Source organism: Enhydra lutris, unplaced genomic scaffold (assembly GCF_002288905.1).
Source record: "Enhydra lutris kenyoni isolate GAN:26980312 unplaced genomic scaffold, ASM228890v2 scaffoldscaffold73, whole genome shotgun sequence".
Lineage (NCBI taxonomy): Eukaryota > Metazoa > Chordata > Mammalia > Carnivora > Mustelidae > Enhydra > Enhydra lutris.
Genome location: NW_019154157.1, coordinates 2,783,890 through 2,804,870, shown reverse-complemented (window position 1 = coordinate 2,804,870; position 20,981 = coordinate 2,783,890). Strand labels below are relative to the sequence as shown.

Below are 20,981 nucleotides of genomic sequence, written 5' to 3'. Positions count from 1 at the left end.
GGATGATTCCAGGTGGTCAGGAAACTGCCACCCCTGAATCTCATCTCCATGTGTCTCTCCACTGCCCACTGGCCCAGAGACTGCATCACACTTGTCCTTGTTCTTCTGTGGTCCTGGCATGCTGAAAGCATTTTGTAGCAGTCTACTAAATACACAGGGTATGCCTTTGAAGGATCCAAATATTTTAAGAGCTACAGAAATAAATGTAAGACAAATTCATAAAAGACTTGGTGGTGGTTAAGAATTTAGTTAAAAGCCCAACATTACAGTGCACCTGGGTGGCTCAGTCAGTTAAGCGTCTGCCTTCAGCTCAGGCCATGATCTCAGGGTCCTGAGATTAAGCCCCACAGTGGACTCCCTGTTCAATGGGGAGTCGGCTTCTCCCTCTCCCTCTGCCCCTCCCCTGCCCCCCTCCTCTGCTTGTGCGCTCTCTCAAATAAAATCTTAAAAAAAAAAAAGCCTACAGCCTATTAACAACTCAAATGTTACCTCTAGCATACTAAAGTTCCTTCAGTAAAAGAGTATTTGACTGGAAAGAAAAAAAAAAAAAGTCCAACATTCCCAGAGTAGAAGAGAAGACACAACGTACTGTGCCAAGTTCCCACTGTCTTGGGTCTGGACAGGGCACAGGTGGCCAAGGGACAAGTCTTACAACACTGATTTCACAAGAGGGATACAAGAGGTTTATTAGACAACCCATGGCAAGATACAAAATAATTGATAATGAGAACAACCATACTCTATCAGCCAGGTGCTGCTTGGGACTATGACACTATCCCACAGGACATTTCTGGGTTCCTATCTCCTGATGCGCTACCTAAAGAAATGAATCCCCTCAAATCGGGACTCAAACACAAAGGGATTATACAAAATGATTAATAATGACAACAACCATACTCTCATCAGCCAGGTGCTACTTGGTTCTATGACACTATTCCACAGCACATTTCTGTGTTCACATCTCCCAACATGCCACCTAAAGAAATGAATCCCCTCAAATCAAGACTCAAACACAAAGGGATTCCAGAGACCACTAGGGAGGAGACTGGCTTTGAAAGCTCTCCCTTATCAATGTAGAGAAGGGATGGGGGAAGAAAACTTGGTAGGACAATCTGAATTTCCAAACTTAGCAAGAAGGAAACAAGTGTACAAGACAGGGTCTCCTGGGACTGGGGCGGAGGGCAGGACAGTGGGAGACAGGAGAGGCAAAAACGGCAGTGGCTGAGAACTGACAGCAAGTTTCTCTTCTCTACTTCTTCCGCCCGCCTCTCTCCTTGAGGGCCAGGTGGATGATGGCGCCGTTGGCCATGTTGTAATAAGCCAGTGAGTTGGAATCCTTGATGAAAATGCCCTGGAAAACAGACGATGTGCTTTAGCGTGGGGGGCAACCTGGCCTTGAACAGTGTAGTTTCGTAACTCCCAACATCCATTCCCTCTGAACTCAGTGAATACAGGGGCCTGAAAGAAGATAGGGCAATGGTGGGGCATGTGGGTGGGGTTGGCACAGGGAGGACTGAAGGTCTCCGGTTCCCCGAGAATGCTCTGCTTTCCTTCCCTCCTAGTAACCCATGCTCTCCCTCTTTGTCAACTTCCCAAGAAGGTGGCCCAGACCAAACCCCATGGAATTCTGACCCTCAAATCTGAAGACCTTTCTGAGATCAATCCAAGAGTCTGAGACTGAGGCTCAGAGTTGCGATTTGTCAAAGTCCTGAGAGGGAGAATAAAGCAGCCCCATGTGGCTGGGTACGCACCAGGTGGAGCTGGACTATCACTTCTGCGTCCCTGCACAAAGCCAGGCTGCACCAGACCACACTGGCTGGGATGGCTCCACCACTGGGCATTCCAAGTCTTGTCCCCAGATGCCCACCCTAATCACTGAGGCATAAAGGTTTCTGGGGCTCCACACAAGGCTATAACATGACCCAGCGACCCCAAGCCTCACCCTGTCAGGCTAACCTGCCCTGGTACTCCCAGCCAGCATCACTGCTTCTAGAACAGATTCACATGGCTGCCCCCACATGTCTCTCCACTCCTTTGATTCCACAAGGGGTTCAGTTTCTGGGATGGCAGAGGTGTTGAGACCCAAGGGGCAGGACCACCGACGTCCGACTCACCTCATACTGCAACTTCTGTTTCCCTGCAGGCATACCCGTGGCTTCATGAATCTTCACCTTGATGACAGAGACCTGTGGGACCGAGAGGTCGTTCAGCAGACTGCTAAGGTCCACTGAAGGAAGCTGACACCCCCCCAACCTCCTTGGATCCCCTGCACCTGATGCCACTTAGCAGCAGCAAATCATACCTGGTCTGTGAGCGGGAGTGTGAAGACCAGCACCTGTCCGTTCAGTTTCCATTCAGTCTTATCCTGCATGTTGGGCACTTGGACTTTGATGGACACTGGACCCTACAAAACAGGACATGGCCATTACGCCCAGGGAACCCTGAGCCCATCAGAAACTATGGTTTCCTATTCCTGGGCCAACATAAACAATGTCACCTGTCCATCTGGCCTCTTGGACCCTGGTCCAATTCACTAACACCACTAGTGACATGGTACAACTCACTTCCCGTTTTCTTTTCTTTTCTTTAAAATGGTCTCTACCGTGCCCCCTAGTGAGTCTAGAACTGACCAAGTGTTAAGAAAATGCCCTGTAAAACCCAGAAGCACCAGAGACAGAGAGCATATAAACTGCAAAGTCAGAAAACCTGGGCTCCCAACTCCTCTAACCAGGTCTCACTAAGCTTCAACACCAAGTTTATAAAGCAAGTGATCACAACAGCTGTATAGTACTGCTGTAAGCACTGAGAAGACATGGGCCCATAAAATGCATAGCTCTACCTTGGCACTTCAGCTGGTACTGAGAAAATGGGAACTGCTACCGGAAAGGGGAAAAAAAAAGCACGGGTCAAATGGACTGGGGGAGTGGGGCTAGGACTGCTTCTGCCTCCTCACTAGAAGCCAACAGACTCCCTAAGCACTGGCAGCACCAGGATTTCCCTTATTTCTAGTACCCCAACAGAATTCCCACAACAGGGGGAACTCCAAAGGGCTGCAGCCAGAGAAGGAGGCCACAAAGAAACTAAGAACTACACCCAGGATTTCTTCCAGTGTCCAGGGCCCCGTTCATACCCAAGTCCTGTCTGTTGGTCTCCACAAGAATTCACACCAGAGGGACCACCTACTCAGCCTGCTCCTTTCACTGTTAACTGCGCATCCACTGGGCGCTCAGAAGCCCTTCCAGGCCTCCAATATCTGACTCGGGCCCCTGAAGCCAGAGGAGTGGGAGCGGAACAGGGTGGGGCAGGGAGATAATAGCTGGGTATTATGACCACGACTGGCACTCTGGTATCACAGACCTTGTTTCTGCGCAGGAACTCCTCTTCAGGCACAAGGCTGTCTTCTGTCTTCAGTTTTTTGGAGGCAGGCTCATCCTCCATGGGAGGTGGAGGGTGGACAGGGGGCATTGGGGCTGGAGCTGGGACAGGGGCCACAGGTGGAGCGGGCACAAATGCTGCAAGGACAAGAATAAGTGGTTGCATGAGTGGGAGAAAGGGCCCTGGGACTCAGGGCTGGTGAAGGATGAGGGGAGATTGCAAAGGTTTCCCACTTCTCCCAGTCAAAAGTGTGAAGGGTCACTCCTTGCCGAGTCTGGCAGCCAGCAGGAAATGGGGCAGCAGGGGCAGGACTGATAGAGTGGGTGCCAGCTGCAGGCAAGCGTCACTGGGCCTCTGCACCTGTCTGGAGCCTGACCATCCTGGGTGCATAGACCCCAGCTTTGCCACGTCAGCCCATCTCCCCCAGGACCTGTGGCTCCCCAGCTCATAGCTCAGGGACCACTCATGTGGGGAAGCTAAGACTCCCCTCTAGGTTGGCCCCCCAGTTGTAACAGCTGGGCAGTACCGCCAGCCACTGCACTGCTCGCAGTGCTTAGTCCACAGTCCTGACCCAACAGCCTGGAAGGTGGCACGAGAGACACTGACCTGTTGGCACAATCATGGGGGGTGGGCGGGGTGCCATGATAGGAGGGGCCGAGGGAGGCATGGGCACCACGTTGATCCTGGGCGCATGGATGATAGGCGGCATGGGAGCAATCACTGAGCCCGGGGGTAGTCGGACCACTGATGCCATTGGGGGTCGAGGCATGACAGGTACGGCAGACACAACTGTGGTACGGACAGGAGGCGGCATCTGCAGAAGAGGGACCCAGAGGTCACAGGAAGCCAAAGCTGGACCTCAAGGGCAAATAAGGCTGGTGATTAGCCCCCTGCAGCCTTTGAGGATGGGGACTAGAAGCTCTGACGGAGTTCCCTGGCTGACAGACTGCAGGCTCACAACCAGACTCTGACAGGAATTATGCTGAGAGGCCCAGAGTGACACTCTTTCCACTTGGGACCCAACCAGCTACTTGTGGCAGATGCTGAAAAACCCACTAAAGAGGCTGACCTCAACTTAGCTTCCTGGAGACAGGCCAGCGATCCTCAAAGACCTGCTAAGCCCTGCAGCCCTTCTCTGTCCTAAGCCTGCTTCTCACATTTTCCTCTTGCCTCCCTCCCTCCCATGCTCCAATCCTCCCCCACAGATGGAAGATCAGACCAGAGGTTCCCACTTACAATTAAAGAGTTCTTTGTCTCTCAACTTGACCCAAACAGTGCCTGGGTCCCACTATAAGGAAGTTGTCCTTCTCAGCCAATAGTGTCCAACCCCAAGAACCAAGCTCTGCAAGATCAGTCCCAAAGTGGCTACTGGCTTACCGCAGGTGGCCGGGGCACGGAAGTAATAGGTGGGGCAGAGCTAGGAATGTTGGTGGCTGAAGATGGAGGTGGTGGCTGCTGGGGAAGTTCATTGGGTTTGCTAGGGCCAATCTTCTCTTTGGTATCATCCTCTGGCACCAGGCCCTTGGCCTTATGGATGGCCTCGATCTGCTCCTGGAGGGTAATGTTGGCCTGGGCAGCCTGCTGGGTCCGGGCCATGCTACCCGAGTGGCCGTCCCAGGTCACCTGCAAGGGAAAGCAAAGCCACAGCTTGTCAGAGATCCTAAAATGCAGCTCAAGTATAGGATTGTGAAAGTGGGGAAGGCACTAGAATCCATCAGAACTGCACCTTTTCCTCTGGCTTCTGGATTTCTTCCTCACCAATCTTCTTACCAATGGCTGTTTCTTCTACACCAAAGATGTCAGTACGCCGCTCAGCCAACTGTTTCAAGCTGCTTTCAATATCCAGACCTGGATGCAGTCACAGAACGGAGGTAGGGCACAGAAAACTAAAACCAGGTGCCCTTCTAACAGAGAGCCCCAACTCTCCTGGTGCAGAGTAGAGGCTAGTCCCGTGGGGCAGGCTGAGTCTGGGTCCCAATACAGCATGCCCCGACTGAGCCTGGGGAAGCCCAATCAGCACTAAGGCTGTACGCTAGAGTTTGTCCAACCGCCTGACTTAAAGAAAAGCAATTGCGAGGACTGGGTCACACAAATGGCAAGCGGCAATCAGGACTACAAGCTTACTCTCCTGCCTCTGGGACAATTTTCTTCCCATCGTGTCTCATTTCAAAGCACTAAGGGTGCTCCAGCCAGCAGAGCCCTCATTCTAAGAGAGCCCCAAGATGGTCAGCTTCCCCGGCTCTGGTATGTCTGGGATGGCATCCATGTCAGGTGCCTGCCTTTAGAGGAGCCTTATGAAGAGTGCTTCTGGAAAATGGGGAATTCTTTTGTAGCATCACAGGCTGTACCTATCCTCACAAATTTTTGTCTGACCTCAGACGTTGCTCTGTTTGGTTAAAACAAACTGACCACATTTTAGAGATTCCCACGGCTCAAAGCAAGTCCGGGCTGAGTCAGAGCAGAGGTTTGAACTGGCTGGGAGAACCCCACCTCACCTGGTGCATACACTTCATCATCGCTCTGCTTCTCCCGGATGGAGCGATCTCGCTGCTCTAGCCAGCGGGGATCGAGAAGCCCGATGCGCATGTGCTCCTGCATTTTGCTGGCAGGGATCTTCTCCCCCGTGATTGGAGACACAAGATACTCATCTGGAGCAGGGGCTGGAGGCAGGGGCTTGGAAGCTAAAAGGAAAGAGAGATTCCTGAATGACAACACTGGGAAGCAGCCAGGGTTAAGGGACTATGGTTTTATTTGTGTCTCCCTCATCTGAGACCATCCATTTAGTGCCATGCCGTAGCCAGCACTGTGTAAGACACCTGGGCACCAGAGATGACTCAGCTCTGTTCCCCATCACCAGGCCTGAGAAAGAGGGGCTATCGATGCCTTGGCGACAAGCCACCTCACCCCCTCCTAGAAAGAGACAGCACTGAGGAACATGTGAGGGCAGGAAAGCAGGCCCTACCTTTGGGGTCATAATCCTTCCGAACAATGACCTGGTCTGGAGTTGGGGGCAGAGGAGGCGGCATGGGTGTCTCTGGGGGTGGGGGCACTTTCTGCCCTTCTTCTTCATCATCCGAACCCTGAAAAACAAAGCAATGGCAGGACTCAGAAAAGAGCCAATAGGCCACCTCTCTGCAGCTAAGCCCTGGCGGCTCTCAGGGTGGCGAAGAGCCTAGGTCCTTGCCAGCCAGCATCCATGTGCTAAGCTTCCAGGGGCAGCCGAGGCCAGGCGGCAGCTGGCCAAGCTCTTTCCTCGCAACATGAATGGGAGTGCTGGGGCTGTGGTGCTAACACTCCGCCCAGGCATTTCCAGCAGCTGGCACCAGGCAGTCCCAGGAGGCCAAGGGCAGTTAAACATGCTGGGCAGGGGTGCAGGGGGCAAGTCGGCGCTCAATGGTAGCTGCTCATGCAGCAACGCTGGGAGGGAGAGAAAAAGTCAATTCCCACAGACACAGGGGCCATTCTTCTCACACACAAATTCTTTCCAAGGGGAGGAGAGCAGCTTGGCTCTGGAGACTCTATGCCTGCTGGGAGGGGGTAGAGGTGGCCGAAAGGAAGCAGAGGCTACATTAAGAAAAGCTCTGGGAAATGCTGATCATTTGGGCCTAAGTTCAAATGCATCAAAGCATGTGGTGATAAGTATTCCCTTACTGAGAGCTGGCATGGGGGCAGGAGGGAGCAGGGCCTCTGGGCGAAGCCGGGAAGGTCACAGAACACAGCCAGCACAGCTTTCAGATCCTTGCCTATGAATGAATCTTTGTTGCCCAAGCTGGAAAGAGGCTCTATGCTCCCTGGGTACGGGCAGCTGCTCAGCCAGCATGCCTTATTCAGGACCCACGCCTCCTCTCAAGGATCACAAGGGAGCTGATCTGAAATGTGAAGAGCACCCCCATACCAAGCTCCAGAAGGAAAGGCCAGCTTGCAGGCCCTCCCAGAAGCATACCTCGTCCATGTCTTGCACTTGGGTGTCCTGGTCCAACTGCGAAGGAGGCTCCTCCGCCTTTTCCTGTTTCTCGTCCTCCTCATCAGACTCGACCTCCATCTCAACCTCTTCACTCTCCCCAAACTTCTCGTAGCGCTCCTGAATGAGGATTCGGGCCCCCAGTTCCTCTGGGGTGGTGGGGGGAGGGAAATTCCCTGGCAGAGGGTAATCCAGAGTCAAAAGGAGACCTCCACAGATACTCCTTATCAAAGGTCCGCCTCTTGGTCTACCCTCCACACACTGTAAGCTCTCCCAGCTCCAGACCCAAGGTCTGGCACGTTTGCTCAATTGGGTTAAGTGGGGCAATGTGGCAAATCAGAAGTTTTCTGGCAGCAGAGACAAAACAGATAGATAAAACCCTCTCGGGGGACTATAGTGCTCTGTGGGAAGATATATACCTGAGATATTCCAGATAGTTCCAAGCTCCTGGCTCACCACCTGGAGTCAGAGACCTACCTTGCTCATTGGGTTGGAAGTCCACTGTTTCCACCACCACAAAATCATGCCAGTCGATCTGCGCATAGGCCACCCGCTCCTTCTCCTTTTCCTCCTCTTCCTTCTTCCTCTCTCGTTCCTGGAACTTGGCCCACTCCACCCGGTAACACACCTGGGGAGATAGGAAACGGCACAATGCTAAGCTGAATCAGGGTCTGTTCCTGATGGGCCCGACCCCTCCAGTACCTTCACCCAAGCCAGAATCTCCTTCGGAACAGGGGGCTGCTCGGCCCACAAGTGGAACTTCCTGGCCAAAACTATGGTATTTGCATTTGCTTTCAGTCAAGCCCAGCTCCCAGACAGGAAAAAAAAAATCTAAATGCCACAGAAACCTTGTGTCTAGGCCTCAAGGACAGCCATTTGTTATAACCTCAGAGTTTTCTGCTTGAGTTGGCAAGGGGTGCGATGTTCACAGAACAGCAAACTCTGTCCCAGGAAGTCTGCATGACGACAAAGTACCCATGAGAGAAGCAGCGATCTGAGAGCCTGAGAAACAAAGCCTTCATGCAGCCACCCAAAACAGGCAGTGCCAACAGGCCTTCTCTCCTCGACTCTGAAAATGTGGGGCCTCAAATGGCATCTGTTGCCAGAAAACCTGTCCAGGAGTTGGCTTCTAGTAAGGGCAGAAAAGTGGAAGATCCAGTAAAGCTGAAAGAAAAGCAGAAAGGGAGCAGAGAGCCCAGGATTCTTCAGCCTTTGTGGCCACAAGGTCTTTCTTTCCACCACTCCTGTGCCTGGAACACAACAAGGTCCTGCCTTGAGGCCCATTTCCAAATATGAAACAACCCACACAAGATCACTTGCATTGAAGTTAACTAGTTATAATTTAGTTTACCTGGTCCAAAACTTCTCGGGGGTTCTCAGCCTCTTTCTTGAGCTTTGTAAATAAGCCTTTAGGAGGAATCAAGATCTGAAACATGGGAAGAGTTAAAGCAACTGTCAGTGCAGCACAGCCCAGGACAAAGAGGGGGCTTCCCGGGGCCCGTGGAATGGCATAGGACAAGCAAAAGCATGGGGTTCCAGGTCCCACACCCAGCTCCACTTTGCTGTGTGACTTTGGGCAAGTCATTTAACCTCTGTAACTTGGGTGCCTTCTATAAATAGTGACATCCCTGCTTAAAGGTGGCACAATGTAAAAGGTAGCTGCAAGGACCAGCAAGAAAATCCGCAAAAGAGCACTACCCACCACCCAGCATTCAGTCCACATGCACTGGCTGCTCTCAACACGGGGCTGCTACCACCCTCTGGCACATGCCACCAGGCCCTTTCGCACGTGCTCCCCTGATGATCCTACTCCACAGATCCCAACTCCTAGACTCTGTCCCCTGCTTTCCGTTTCTCCATAGTATTTGTCACCATCGGACAACCACTGACATTGCACTTGCTTTTCGCCCCTCTCACCAGACCAGAAACTCTGTAAAGACAGAGATTTCTCTGTCTTCTGTTCACTATTATATCTCCAGCATTTGAAATAAAGTCTGACACCGAATATATAGTTGATGAGACAACGAATGATGGCATTGTTCAAAACAGCATAAATCCCAACAGTTTATCATTGGTAAGTGGCTCAGCCCTACCCTATCATCCCTAGACCTCTACCTCAGAAATAAATCTGCCCTAGAGTCTCCCATGACTAGAGACAGACACCAGTGCCCTCAGGCTAGAATACTAAATGGCAATACCCAAGTCCTGAGAGAAAAGGAATAGGAAAGTAACAGACTACAAAGGGATCTGGGGACCTTTAACCCTGGAAGTGGTCCACTAGGTAAAATGAAGGCAGGGCTCCCTTAAAATTGTTACCGTGTAATTTGTAAAAAAAAATGTAATTTGTAAAAAAAAAATTTTTTTTTACAAATTACCGTGTAATTTGTAAAAAAAAAATCATTTTTTGATTTGATCATTTTCTAAATACACACATTTTTATAATTCTTTCTAGTTACATACTTAGAGTGAACTAAGTAAATCATTACAGTCCTTTCAAGCCAGATCTTTAATGTGCTGTTTCTAAATATCAAGAACAGATGTACAAACCAGGCAACTAAAAAGAGAATGCAACTGCCACAAGAAGTTGGAGAAAAAAAAGCACCAAAAAAAAAAATCCCAAAAAATAAAAAAACAAAAAACCCCCCAAAACCCAAGCCATTGGCAAATCTGTATCAGTGTGCTTTGCAAGAAATTAACAATCTAACTGTTTTTAAATACTAATATCCACTTGTCCAGATTCTTGATTACAACAACGTAGCATGAAATTAAGATCTTCTTGTTCCAGACCCTGAGGCCCAGATCTTAGGGGCTAGAGAGAAAATGCCAGAGTTCAAGTCCCGGCTCAGCCCTGACAAAATTAATTCTCTGTGCCTACTTCCTCTTCTGTAAAATACGTACAGCAGTAGCTAATTTATCAATTACTACAGATTAAATGAGAAAATGCTATATATATAAGTATTTCAACAATACTGTCTATATCTCCTTAAGTTACACTGTCTCCCAATGCTTACTTAAATTATATTTCTAATCCAAGGTACTTTTTAGGGTGAAAAACAACATAGATGTTGGGGTCAATGCAGCTACTTACTAGCTGAGAGACCATGAGTAAGGGACTTCAATTCTCTAAGCCTATCTCTGCTTTTGAAAAAGGGGAAGGGAAGGGGAATACCTCCTGGATTCTTATGATGATTAAACTGGGCAAAAGAAGGCAACTAACTATTAAGGTCTTTCTTCTTCTCAGGTCCCGTGCTAGGCAACTGAACATTCTGATGTACTTAAAAGCAGCTAGCACTTGGCCTTGTCACATAGCAGGCACCAACCTAATGGCAGTTATCAATCACATGTTTCACTGCTCTTTAAAACCAGCAGTCTAGGGGCACCTGGGTAGCTCAGTGGGTTAAGCCTCTGCCTTCAGCTCAGGTCATGGTCTCAGAGTCCTGGGACTGAGCCCCATATCGGGCTCTCAGTTCAGCAGGGAGCCTGCTTCTCTCTCTCTCTCTCTCTCTGCCTACTTGTGATCTCTTTCTCTGTCAAATAAGTAAATAAAATCTTAAAAAAACAAAAACAAAACAAAAAAAAACCAGAAGTCTATGCTACATTTAAACGGCAAAACAGAATAGAAATCAAGACTTTTGGGACACCTGGGTGGCTCAGTCAGTTAAGTGGCTGCCTTCGGCTCAGGTGATGATCCCGGGGTTCTGGGACTGAGCCCCACACTGGCCTCCTTGCTCAGAGGAGAGCCTGCTTCTCCCGTCTACTGCTCCCCCTTACTGTGCTTGTTTTCTCCCTCCCTCTCTCTCTGTGTCAAATAGATAAAATCTTTACTTAAAAAAAAAAAAAAAACCTAGACTGTACACTGAACTGGAATTTTTAACTTCTGCCTGAGGGCCCACAGAGAAGTCAAGTTCTTAGAGACACAAGTAGATACAGTGCCTTCCTGCCCTAGGCCCACTACCCCCGACCCTGCCCTGCCCAGGCACCTTGGTGTACTGTTCCACCAGCTTCGTGAAGTAGTTGAAGAGGCTGTGCTGCGGGCGGAGGAAGTCAAACTGGTAGTTGCGCTGCTCCTTCTGCATCAACTGGGTCAGAAACTGGCGGCCGTTCCTGGCCACAAACTGAGCCGTCAGCTTCACCACGTCCAGGTCAAAGGCTGAGATGGAGGGGGGGTCTGCTATGAACTCAAACTCAGGAGGGGGCTCTTTCGGCACAATGGTCTCTTGTATCACCTGGGCTTGGACCTAAGACGCGGAGAGAATTTGAGGCTTGAGAGAGGGTAGGAAGACACCTCCGACAGGATGGCACAGGCCTCCGCATTTCTGCCAATCACCTGCACACCACTGGCCCACAGTGTGAGAGAATCCTAACTCACAAGAGCACGGATTTCTTGGCCAACTGTGGCCTCCACTCCCTGAATGGCTTGGACCAAGAACCATGCCCCTCCGTATCTGTTGTGGCCCTAAAACCGAGGGCCAAATCGGGTGGCAGAAAAAAATTTGACAGGAACATGCCTTATTAAATCCCACCTGAGAGGGATGAAGGACACAGTCAGCCCTACATGTCTGCAGAGAACCCACTGGACAGAGGACTTCCATGTTTGTTACCTCACCTGACCTCCACACGAACCATGTGGTGGATAGAATTACTACCGTGAATCCCTTTTACAGATGAGGAAACTGGGGTAGCCTGAGGCCCTAGAAGTAGTAAACTGCAATCGAAGGTCACAAAATCTATTCCAACCTTTATTTCCCACTGTAAAACAGGAGGTAGCCTTTGCCACCATGCTCCAGGAATACAGCAAAGAGAAGGGACCAGTCTAGGTCTATACAGGAGGCAAAATGTGCCAGCCCTTCTTGTCTTCACTGATAACCCTAGCTGTCCCTAGTGATGGACCTAGAGAAGATTAGGATATTAAGGCGGCCACATGGAGGGACCCTAGGAAGGTGAGATGGATGAGAAGGATGGCTCAAGAAGGGGCCCGCAAGCCACATCACAGCACTGTCCTCACTCCATGGTCAAGGCAAAGAGGAGGGCCAAGGGCCTAAACTCTGGATTACTGACCCTGTGGCCTGGGTAAAGCGTACTTCCCCAAGCCTCAGGTTCCTCATCTGTAAAATGGTCACTTTGCTGTCCTCCTCATGCAGCTGCTGGGAGGTGCCAATGAGACTCCTAAGACACTGAACACAGAGCCGGACAAGCAGTGCTCAGGAAACGTCAAAGGCCACAGCACTTTGCTACCTGAGCCTCAGCGTCTTCCTCTGTGGATAGAAACCTCATGTCTCTCCCTGGCTGGTAGTGAGGTTTAGACAGCAGAGCTCATTACCCTCCCCTCCCTGGCCTGGCTTCCCTCTCAGCCCTGGGGATATGAAGGAAGGGGGTGGCTCTAACCTTCTGGGGCAGCTGCTGCTGGGTGGCCTGCTGCTGCTGCTGCATGACCTTGGGGATGGCGGCCGAGGGCTCCTGAGCCTTCCCCTCCTTGAATTCGCTGACCTTATGGCGGTAGTAGGCATGGTAAGGATCGTTAGGGTTCAAGAAGTTAAACTTGGGATTGTTGATCTCGTTCTGTCGTATCCTAGCTTCAAATTCTGGTCCGTTTCTACAAGGAGGAAAAGAGAGAATTAACACCACAAGCCTTACAATTGCCTAGATGCAGAACACTGCCCCTTCAAGCCCCCTACTTCCCACCACTTGCCACTCAAACTAGCCCAGGCCTGAGCGCAGCAGAGGTCCTCCTCGAGGCTCCTAGTGTCAGTGGCCAAAGTCCTCGGCCTCCTCCAAGGTTGGGCCAGGCCTCCACAGGGTCTCCCAAACCTCTACTGCTCCTGTAGCTCTTCTGCTAGTCCTGCCATCCCAAAACTATCTAAACTCATTGCTTTTTTCTTTGAATAAATTTATTTTAAAATGCAGTTTAAAAAGAAGACGTATTACTACTTCACATAAAAATCAGTAGAGCTTTACACTTACAAAAAAAACCATAAAATTAAACACAATGAAAATAAAGTAGTATCATTAAAGTCTCGCTCCAAGTTTGCTGAGATGAAGGCCAATTCTCTTAGTTAAAAATGGAGATGACAGAGGGCTGCAGTGGTGTTAAGGATACTCTAGCACCAAACTGACACTCTGTCCTTTGGGTAACCACAAGGGTTGAAAAAACATCTAAGTGTAAACAATTTCATGTAATGCTTTGTCCAAGTACTACCTAGAATCACCTCATTTAGTACTGGGTGAGGCCCACAAAAGAAACACTGTGCTCTCCAAGGACCCGGATCTGTGCTGCTGCATACGGCACATCCACATGACGAGAGCTTTAGAAGGGAGGTTTCCCATCTCTCCCCGTACTGAGACAGTTTCCCACATATACCCTAGGTCTTTGCATGCCTTTAAAAACCTCAGGACTGGGGCACCTGGGTGGCTCAGTTAACTGGTTAAGTGTCTGCCTTTGGCTCAGGTCGTGATACCCGGGTGCTGGGATCAAGCCCCACATCAGCCTCCTTGCTCAGCAGGGAGGCTGCTTCTCCTTCTCCCTCTGCTGCTCCCCCTGCTTGTGCTCTCTCTCATTATCTCTCCCCCTGTCAAATAAATAAATTCTTTATAAATAAATAGATAAATACCACAGGATAAAAAAAGAAAAGTCCCTCTCGTGATATTTGGGGAACCCTGATTTTTAAGGAGTCCCAATGGTAACATTTCAAGGGGTCTAACATATATAATACCTGTGTCACTCAAAAAGCACAATAAACTTAAAGACATAAGATATGGACACATACATGTTTTGAGTTCACTTCTGACTCACCAAGTTACCAAACCTTCCACTCTTTTTTTTTTTCCTTACTAGATTATCAGGTTATTAAAAAAGGATATTTTAAAGAATAAAAACGAACAGCCAGATGAAGAATCACATAGGGATAGGTCTGGTAGAGTCCTGAGCACAGGAGATTCTGTCTCTAGAGTCTGGGGTACACCAGCCTCCTGGCACCCTCTCTGATGTGTTCTTGTTCACCGACATGGAAGCTCTCTGAATCCCTCTGGCTAGGGCTTTTTTAATGAAGACTTCATGCCCCAGGAATGACTGATTAAATCACTGGTCATTGATGACCGAACTGAATCACCAGCCCCTCTCCCCTTCCCAGAAGTCGGGGGTCCAAACTTCTCTGACTCAAATTCCCACGTGTAAGATGCAGCTAATACGACCTTCTCTCTCTACCCTGGAGAACTCAGAAGATCAAATCAGTTAAGGAGATGGGTAAGTCTTTTTGAATCATACAGCAGCCTGAAATGCAAGGGCTGTTATTCCTATGAAGGCTAGAAAGGGCTGTTCCATAAACACTAAAGATGATGTGGGTATTAGATGTTTGTGGTAGGGCGCCTGGACAGTTCAGTCAGTTAAGTGTCCGACTCTTGATTTCGGCTCAGGGCATGATCTCAGGGTGGTGAGATCGAGCCCTGTGTCTGGCTCTCCACTCAGTGCAGAGTCTGCTTCAGATTCCCTCTATCCCTCTCCCTCTGCCCCTCCTCCTGTTCTCTCTCACACACACACACTTTCTAAAATAAATAAAATCTTAAAAAAAGAAGTTTGTGGGGCCTCTTCCCTCACTCCTCCAGCCAGAGGCCCGCACTGAAAAGATGCCCTAAACATATCAAGGGATGGATGGTTCCAGGGGCTGCTGGCAATAGCAGCTTCACTCTCTCGAGACTTTCACACCCTGGCCTTGCTAGCTGGAGGGCGAGACAGGGTACAGGCAATGCTGTGCCACAGATTAGCCTTTGTACCAAACTGTGCCATGGTGGTGCTCATCAACACCCAGGCTAGGTCCTCTGTAAGTTCTGGTCACACTCTGTAGCATGAGTAACACCATGGGGTCTTAATTAGGCAATGCATGAGTCCAACTGGAACCTCATGCTTGGGGAAGAAGCACCTTCCACCTTCTGAAATAACGCAAACTACACACTCAGGTACTGCTAAAGTAGGCCATCATGTCCAGCAAACACCCAGGGCAGACAAAGGGCTGCTCAAAAGGGGGGGGGAGGGCTCTGCTTGTCTCCTCCATCACTGCCTCCTAAGCCATAACCTCACCACATCTGGGAATAATCTGAAAGAAAATGAGAAGGCAGGAATGTTCATTCCAAGCTATTCTTTTCCTTTAAATTAACTTAATGTTAATTTTAGAATTATGTTCTCTAACACAAGGAATAGATTTCAGCAGAAAAAGACATGATTCTGAGTCAACGCAGCTGGTGGGACTTTTTAAGGGTAATTTCCACTTCAGCTTCTTGACAAGAGAATGTAGGGAAGACCAAACCTAGAGAGAAAAAAAAAACTTCTTTCGGAAAAACATACTCAGTGATTTTAACTGAATGCTCCATCAATCAATGTGTGAGATCCAACAGAAGTGGAAAGATGGTCCCATATGCTTCCTTTATCCCAGAGTGAGATGATGCTCATCCATCCCTCCATTGCAATGTAAACGAAAGCAAGTCCACAGATACTTAAAAATGCCTACAAGGCAATCACCTAAGCCAAAAATAAATCTAGAAATATGGATGCATACGTTTTTATTTTTAAGAAAACTTGGATACTCATTTCTGTGGCAGCAGAGGCTGGCACAAAATTATTGGAAAGCTACTTGGCAAAATGTTTAAGAAAATCTTTAAAAATGCTCTTTCAGCCAGTTATGTGCCACACAGAATTTTCTTCTAAGACGACAATCTAGAAGGGAAAGAAAATGCTCAGATTTCCCCCACAGTTTTGTGTGCCAAACTGAAATTATGGAAACAACTTGGAGGAAAGGAGAGAGGAGACAGCCAAGTCAAGGGAGGCCCATCACCTCAACATGGTGCGTTGAGGACGGCACAGCAGCAGAGGATGGTGGAGCAACAGGAGAAAATGCTTCTGAGCACAAAGGGGAAAAGGAGGATGTGAAAGTATCTACTAGTATTACAAAGGTCTAAAAAAGGACTTCAAGGACCAGAAGGAAACAGGAAAGTGAAAACAGCTGGTAGAAACTATTCTGGTAATGAGACTGTGGTGATTCTTCCTCTAACACCCTTTTCCTATTTATTCTGTTTTTAAAATTATCAGGGCAAAAAGGGAAGCATGAGCGTTGCTATGAGACACTGAACATTTATCATAAACACAACACTTACTGCCCTGAACCTAACATTGTTCCCCCAAGCACAGAGCAGATTTAATGCAATTCCCTGATTAAGCAAAGCCTTTGGAATGTGAAGCTATGAATCCGCATGGAGCCTGACAAGTAAAAGGCCTCAGAGTAACCTCTATGTTTCACTTTATTAAGAGGCTGGGAAGGAAGGAACCCTCTAGTAAAATGTACTGTGATGGGGATACTGCCTTGGGATCAAGGCATGGCCCTCTGGAGCACATGTGCCCTGACTGAGGGCAGCGGTCGGTTCAAGGCGGGCAGCTGCTTACATGCAACGAGTTGTCTAGTTTATTGACAAAAGCCAGAAATCCAGATTTACTGTGCAAGCTCATTTTTAAATGGTGGCAACTTATTCAAGTTTTTAAAAAATACATATTGTGCACTGGGTGTTTCACTTGGTGGAGTGTTTGACCCTTGGTTTCAGCTCAGGTCATGATCTCATGGGTCATGGGATCAAGCCCTGTGTCAGGCTCCCTGCTGAGTGGGAGTCTGCTTGAAAATTCTCTCCCTCTGCCCTACCCTCTCCCTCCCTTCCTCTCTAATAAATAAATCTTTAAGAAAATATATATCATGAGGAAAAACAACAGCTCTATAGGCTGCATGTGGCCTGCTGGCTGCCAAAAAAACACTTTAACTAGGGAGAGTGTGTTGACCTTTGGAGTCAAGCGGCCATCAAGAGGATTCCATCTGAGGAGTAGGTGTGTAAAACATGACGGGGAAGAATGAGAGCAACTCGCACTGACTTCCAAGTCATCCACGAAGACAGCACTCAGTCCCATTCCCTCTCTCCTGCCTCACAAGAACTCTGAGCTCGTATTTTATTCCATCCTGCAGAGGGGTCAGTGGAAGCTGTGAGGAGCGCAGTTCTTGCAAAATGAGAATGACCAACTCCCTTTTTATGTCTTCCTCCGGCCAGCAGCTCAGACATAGACACAGACACAAATACTCTCCCTGACAAAACAGCTTTCCAGGCACTTCCTCAGGCCTATTTTGGAAGCACAGGTTCCTGGTGCTTCTGGGGCTGGGTGTGATTCACATTCTGCCACTGCCATTCCATGCCGAGACACTAATCCTGACTGTGGCCCACCTCACCAGCATGCTGTGGTGTTAGATAAGCTAACGGGCCCAGGCTGACTATGCAGAAGCAGCTATGTTACCTGGCCACAAAGCTGGCAGTCTTGTCAACGATATTCCTGACTTCTGGAGGAGGATAAATAATTCCCACCACTGGCTTGGAGGGAGTAGAATCCTCCTTCGAAGAAGCTTCTTCTTCTGTGGGCTGTGAAAACAAGAAAAGGAAAATAACGTCTTGAGGTTCCTGATATGGGGGACTGAAGTCAAACTCCTCTAAAATCATTGAGAACATGGACTCTCTCCCAGGGACTTTCCTCGAGTTAGGATGTTCTGCTCCAGAAAACCGGCTCTTAACTGCACTATGCATGCATGGGACTCTCCTGGGGAACCGGTGGAAAGAGCAGCCTCCTTGACTCTCACCAGCTAGCCAGTCTGTGACACCAGGAACCTGGATTTTTACCAAGTGGCCAGATGATTCAGATTCAGGGGAGAGGGGAGAGGATCTGACGGCATTCTAAGAAACCATCTTCCAGAATCCAGAAGGCCATGTCTGTACCCAGGGATGTTCCTGGCATGGAATATTTAATGACTGCTGAATAAAGATGGGAAACTCTGCTGGCAGCGCCTTATGCCCTTTCCCTCTGCACCTATTCTAGTCTTAACCACCACTCAATGCTCAAATGTTCTGTGAAACCCCACTGGAATGCACAACATCAACTGTCCCATAAATTCCAATATTCTTTCTTCACCAGCTTCTTTCCGTTAGTAAACAAAGGGTCAGTCTCTCATCCGAAAAAAAAGATAGCAGTTCCCTGCCTTCATATTCTTTTCTGTTACACTCTCCCCCTCTTCCTCTGACAGCTAAATATCCTGAGTTTTCGCAGTCTTGCCATTCCCACTTCCCCACCTCCCATTTGGTCCCCATCCATTTCAAGTGCCCTTCCAAAAGTCAAACATGACTGCCTAGAGCCAACTATAGCCAGCATCTGGTCATGTGACCAGTGACCATTCCTTCACAAAACTCTCCACTCAACTCCCATGCCCCAGTATCCTGTGTCTTTCCTTCCTGCTCACCACTCCCCCCGAGCGAGTTTCCCCCACCCTATGTTAGGGTTCCCAAAACTTCTATTCTCCACAGTATTCACACTGTACTCAGGCACTCACAAGTATGGCCTTTACTTCCCCTACCACCGCGAGACTGAACAATCCCACCCAAACTGATGCCTCAGATCACTGTTACGTGTCACAGAATTCTAGATTGAGCTGGCTCCGGGGCACTTTCCTCTCAAACTGCTTTCCTCATCAATGGCCAACCACGTACTCAGTCATCCAGGTCAGAAACATGGCCCTCTTCTCCCTTCCTCGGCCTCCATATCCAATGGTAACAGTTATCAAGCACACAGCAGGTTCCATATACCTTTCTAAAAACTTTAAATATATTAACTCCACAGCCCTTATGAGAGGCCCATGATGTGAATACTCATTACCCTCATTTTACAGATGACAAAACCAAGGAACGTAAAGCTTAACTAGCCCAAATGGCAGAACCAGGAATCCAACACATCACTTGAGCTGAAGAGCCTGCACCACCAGTCATTGCGTGACTTGCGTTTGCCCCTCCAATATGTCCCACCCCTGCCCCCAACACATCTAGGGCAGGCGCTCAGCATCTTTTGAGTAACTGTGCTCCTCTATATTCTCATCACTACCTGCCTACCTGAATTTCTGAAACACAGATGTCAGTTATCCAGCTTCAAACGCTTCCCTTTCTCCCCACTGTGTACTAGGAAAAGTTCAACCGCCCCCAAAATGCATCTTTTGCCACCACTCTCCCAATCCTAAACGTCAACAACACTTTTTAATTTACTCTCCACCAGAAACACCAAGTGATCCCTACCCTGGTGTCTTTGTAATTATCTGGTATTACCTCACTTTTCCCCAAGTGACTGGGAAAATGCCAAGGATACAGATGTACTTAAAATGGACCTCTTCTGGGGCACCTGGGTGGCTCAGTGGGTCAAGCGTCTGGCTTCGGCTCAGGTCATGATCTCAGGGTCCTGGGATCAAGCCCCACATCGGGCTCTCTGCTCAGCGGGGAGCCTGCTTCCCCCCCCACCCCGCCTGTCTCTCTGCCTACTTGTGATCTCTCTCTCTCTGTCAAATAAATAAATAAATAAATAAATAAATAAATAAATAAATAATGGACCTCTTCTGTCATGTACTCTGCTGTATTCCGAACCCAAAGCAGTGGTCACCATACAATATGCGCTCAATAAATGTTTGCTTAATGAATATAGGACGTTTGCTTAATGAATATAGGATGCTGTTAACCCTTCCAATCACCTGTCTGGCAAACTACTAATTCATCCTTTTAAAAGCAATCCACCTATTACTCATGTGGGTTTCACCTACTTTTAATTTCCCCTTCACACCATCAAAGAAATGTTGATTAGTTTCTTTTGTACCTGATCCTTATAGGGCCTATCACAACATACTGCAATTATTTACACACCTCTTTCCCCCTCAGCTGATTTAAGTGCTGGCTGGTATCATTTATGGTGATCGAAACAATAACCATTTGTAGAATGTTCACTTATATGGCTCCCCACTTAGAACTGTGACCTCCCTAAACTAGGTATGCTTCATTCATTCTAAACACCAGCCTTGCACGGTGTTTAGCTTACAGCAGATGCTGGGAATTAACAAAAACGTTCCGTACAGGCTGGGAAACTAGGGATTATTGGGCAAAAACCAGAGGGCTGGGCAGGCGGCGGTGGGGGACGGCGACGGTGGGCGACGGCGACGGTGGGTCCAATAACCACAGAAAACCTATGGATGGGCTGGATCAGTGCTTCTCAAACTTTAATCAATCACCTTGAGATCTTGTTAAAATGCATTAGTATTTAGGTCTGGCATTTCTAATTAACTCCCAGGTGATGCTGATGCTGTTGGTCCGCGGACCACACTTTGAGAACCACTGTTCCAAGAGCGCTTCTTTTGCTCCCAGAAGGCAGCGCAGAGCGGGAAGCGCGCTGCCTCCTGGGACTTGTAGTCCCTCCAAGCCCTCGTAAGCGGCCGCTTCCTCCTCTGCACAAGTGAAGAGCGCCCGCACCGGAGGGGAGGGCCCAGGCCAAGGATCGGGCTGCCGGTCGAGGTGCGGGGGTCGCGGTACCTGTTTGGGCTCGGTGGCCGCGGGCGGTGGCGGGGGCACCGCCTGCACGGGTCCGGCCGGCATGACTGCGACGCTCAGGGCTGCCAGTCCGCCTCGCTGAAGGTGAGCGGTGCTGCGTCAAAGCAGCTCCCCGCACGGACGACACGACAAGCTCCCAAGATGGCGGCGGCCGACAGAGTCGTCGCGGAGGAGGGGAGGCTGACGCACTTCCGGGACCGCCCCTTCTTCGTGATGCAACTTC

At 49.1% G+C, this 20,981-nt stretch overlaps 1 protein-coding gene across 1 annotated transcript; it reads right to left on the bottom strand.

The window, feature by feature from the left end:
• Positions 1-660: 660 nt before the first annotated feature.
• On the bottom strand, positions 661-20,920 carry LOC111160031 (splicing factor 3a subunit 1). The gene is made up of 16 exons (XM_022522799.1): positions 20,741-20,920; positions 17,652-17,773; positions 12,722-12,929; positions 11,317-11,574; positions 8,688-8,762; positions 7,814-7,964; positions 7,319-7,512; positions 6,338-6,455; positions 5,871-6,056; positions 5,102-5,223; positions 4,753-4,998; positions 3,982-4,189; positions 3,358-3,512; positions 2,303-2,404; positions 2,115-2,186; positions 661-1,351 (listed from the first exon to the last, which is right to left on the bottom strand). Exons 1-16 carry the CDS (start codon positions 20,801-20,803, stop codon positions 1,250-1,252), a joined length of 2,382 nt encoding a protein of 793 aa, XP_022378507.1. The 5' UTR covers positions 20,804-20,920; the 3' UTR covers positions 661-1,249.
• Between the last annotated feature and the right edge of the window lie 61 nt (positions 20,921-20,981).